The sequence below is a fragment of the Oncorhynchus keta genome, unplaced genomic scaffold (assembly GCF_023373465.1).
Source record: "Oncorhynchus keta strain PuntledgeMale-10-30-2019 unplaced genomic scaffold, Oket_V2 Un_contig_21919_pilon_pilon, whole genome shotgun sequence".
In the NCBI taxonomy this organism is placed as follows: Eukaryota; Metazoa; Chordata; class Actinopteri; order Salmoniformes; family Salmonidae; genus Oncorhynchus; species Oncorhynchus keta.
This window is the reverse complement of record NW_026282674.1, coordinates 1-3,492: the sequence shown is the minus strand read 5'-3', so window position 1 is coordinate 3,492 and position 3,492 is coordinate 1. Positions and strand designations below refer to the sequence as shown.

Here is a 3,492-nt window from a genome sequence, read left to right as displayed (position 1 = left end):
CTGCAGCATCTGAATCAAAAGCAACATAATTGTGTTTCTCTATGAATATAGAAGGATACATTTTTTCTCCGAGATTATGTACTGGGCGGCAGGGTTGCCTAGTGTTTAGAGCGTTGGACTAGTAACCGGAAGATTGCAAGTTCAAAACCCCCGAGCTGACAAGGTGCAAATCTGTCGTTCTGCCCCTGAACAGGCAGTTAACCCACTGTTCCTAGGCCGTCATTGATAATAAAATTTGTTCTGAATTGCCTGGTGAAATAAATGTATAAAAAAAAATATTATATTGGTAGTGATAAAAATCAATACATTCTGTTACCTTCATTTGAAGGAGTTACTGGCTTTTTCTTTGGAAACTTCGGCTACACAAGTTCACGTACAACAGTCCTTACAATAATAACTTATTGAATGTTTTGTAAATAGCATGAAATGGATACATAGGCTGCTTACTTATTATTTGAATAAACAGAAAAAGAACAATTCAAAAATCATTTCATACCTTTCTTTTCTGGAGTTAATTTCTCCTTTTCTTTTGCTTCAGCATCTAAATCAGAAAAACACATTTCATGAAGTATACCTTATATCATACAAAAGTCTTACCTGATTCAGACTATCAGGCCAAGCCAAACTGAACTTTGCTCATTGAGATATTTTCTTTTCACATTGTCCTTTCCAGCACAATTCCAGCAGCTATGGTTGATGAGTATCTAGGCCAGCCCAGTATACTGTAGGCTGGCTTGGCTCAGTAATGCAAAATGGGTTCTGTGGTACACAAAGAATACTTTGCACCTTTCTTTGATGAAGCTGCTTTGGTCTGTTCTTTGGGACCTTCGCTGTCTAATACAAGCATTGGACAAGACACAACATGAATCTCAATAATTACGCCATTATACATTTTGAAGCCAGAAAAAAATAATCCTGTCAGTACCTTCTTTTGAAGGCTCTGGTTTGGCTTGTTCCTTAGTTTCCTTGGACTCTAATCAAACAAGAATGATAACATATACAGCAAGGTTCAAACTGCAATTGATTCAAACCCATACTGAGTATTTGGTTGAGAGAGAAATGAAGCACACTCTGTGGAAGACATCTATTTAGAGTAAGACTAGCGTTTTTTGTTTCAAGTCTAAAGAAAAAAGTTATCCATACCTTTCTTTGATGAAGCTGCTTTGGCGTTTTCTTTGTGAATTTCAGCTTCTAAAACAATCATTGGAGAAGACACAAAAATTAATCTAAAGAATTGAGCCATTTCTTTATTTCTTTGCAAGAGCTGGTTTGGTCTTCTCACTGCTAAATTCAGCTTCTCAGTAAAATAGTGACTTTCAGCCTCTATCAAGCACTATCAAATTACATATTAACCACAGATTTGAAAATATTTGTACCTTTCTTTGCAGGGGCTGATTTCACCTTTTCTTTAATAACTGCAGCATCTATGTCAAATATTGATACAAACATACATGCAGTATATATGAATATTTCATTAGATTATTGTATAATCTGATATATATTATACACTAAATTATTGTACAGAATACATATGTTCTTAAATGTAATATACTGCTTATCAAACAATACACATTATTGCAAAATAACATTTGTGTGCAAAGAGAAAATACATATTTACATTTAAATAATAATTTGTTATGGCTGTCTGTTCACCTCAATATTTATTTTACATTTACAATTGTTGTCATTTAACAGACACTCTTATCCAGAACTATTTACAGTAGTGAGTGCATTTTCAATTGCTAACTCTGAATTTAGATTTGTCAAATTTGGAAGAGATTATAAACATCTATAAACAATGAAAGTAACAAAAATATGCTGTGAATTTAAATAAATACAATGCAAACAAATGTTATAACAAATTCCTAATTACATACTAACCACATTCTTACCTTTCTTTGCAGGGGCTGATTTGACCTTTTCTTTAATAACTGCAGCATCTGAATCAAAAGCAATATAATTGTGTTTCTCTATGAATATAGAAGGATACATTTTTTCTCCGAGATTATGTACTGGGCGGCAGGGTTGCCTAGTGTTTAGAGCGTTGGACTAGTAACCGGAAGATTGCAAGTTCAAAACCCCCGAGCTGACAAGGTGCAAATCTGTCGTTCTGCCCCTGAACAGGCAGTTAACCCACTGTTCCTAGGCCGTCATTGATAATAAGAATTTGTTCTTAACTGAATTGCCTGGTGAAATAAATGTATAAAAAAAATATTATATTGGTAGTGATAAAAATCAATACATTCTGTTACCTTCATTTGAAGGAGTTACTTTGGCTTTTTCTTTGGAAACTTCAGCTTCTAAGTTCACGTACAACAGTCCTTACAATAATAACTTATTGAATGTTTTGTAAATAGCATGAAATGGATACATAGGCTGCTTACTTATTATTTGAATAAACAGAAAAAGAACAATTCAAAAATCATTTCATACCTTTCTTTTCTGGAGTTAATTTCTCCTTTTCTTTTGCTTCAGCATCTAATTCAGAAAAACACATTTCATGAAGTATACCTTCTATCATACAAAAGTCTTACCTGATTCAGACTATCAGGCCAAGCCAAACTGAACTTTGCTCATTGAGATATTTTCTTTTCACATTGTCCTTTCCAGCACAATTCCAGCAGCTATGGTTGATGAGTATCTAGGCCAGCCCAGTATACTGTAGGCTGGCTTGGCTCAGTAATGCGAAAATGGGTTCTGTGGTACACAAAGAATACTTTGCACCTTTCTTTGATGACGCTGCTTTGGTCTGTTCTTTGGGACCTTCACTGTCTAATACAAGCATTGGACAAGACACAACATGAATCTCAATAATTACGCCATTATACATTTTCAAGCCAGAAAAAATATCCTATCAGTACCTTCTTTTGAAGGCTCTGGTTTGTCTTGTTCCTTAGTTTCCTTGGACTCTAATCAAACAAGAATGATAACATATACAGCAAAGGTTCAAACTGCAATTGATTCAAACCCATACTGAGTATTTGGTTGAGAGAGAAATGAAGCACACTCTGTGGAAGACATATATTTAGAGTAAGACTAGCGTTTTTTGTTTCAAGTCTAAAGAAAAAAGTTAACCATACCTTTCTTTGATGAAGCTGCTTTGGCGTTTTCTTTGTGAATGTCAGCTTCTAAAACAATCATTGGAGAAGACACAAAATTAATCTAAAGAATTGAGCCATTTCTTTATTTCTTTGCAAGAGCTGGTTTGGTCTTCTCACTGCTAAATTCAGCTTCTCAGTAAAATAGTGACTTTCAGCCTCTATCAAGCACTATCAAATTACATATTAACCACAGATTTGAAAATATTTGTACTTTTCTTTGCAGGGGCTGATTTCACCTTTTCTTTAATAACTGCAGCATCTATGTCAAATATTGATACAAACATACATGCAGTATATATGAATATTTCATTGGATTATTGTATAATCTGATATATATTATACACTAAATTATTGTACAGAATACACATGTTCTTAAATGTAATATACTGCT

General features: G+C 33.9%; 1 protein-coding gene across 1 annotated transcript; it reads right to left on the bottom strand.

The window, feature by feature from the left end:
* Positions 1–450: 450 nt before the first annotated feature.
* LOC127921302 (neurofilament heavy polypeptide-like) lies at positions 451–3,385 on the bottom strand. The gene is made up of 9 exons (XM_052505023.1): positions 3,313–3,385; positions 3,081–3,128; positions 2,862–2,909; positions 2,434–2,478; positions 1,893–1,940; positions 1,377–1,424; positions 1,144–1,191; positions 926–973; positions 451–541 (listed from the first exon to the last, which is right to left on the bottom strand). The coding sequence occupies exons 1-9, from the start codon at positions 3,383–3,385 to the stop codon at positions 486–488; spliced, it is 462 nt and encodes a 153-aa protein (XP_052360983.1). The 3' UTR covers positions 451–485.
* Positions 3,386–3,492: the final 107 nt, after the last annotated feature.

Bases quoted from the DNA above. Each gene is read 5' to 3' on its own strand.
- LOC127921302 (XM_052505023.1), bottom strand. From the start codon at position 3,385: ATGTTTGTATCAATATTTGACATAGATGCTGCAGTTATTAAAGAAAAG. The intron at 2,910-3,080 runs GTATGGTTAACT...TTGTTTGATTAG, and splicing joins AGCAGCTTCATCAAAGAAAG to AGTCCAAGGAAACTAAGGAA. The intron at 1,425-1,892 runs GTAAGAATGTGG...TATTTGACATAG, and splicing joins ATCAGCCCCTGCAAAGAAAG to ATGCTGCAGTTATTAAAGAA.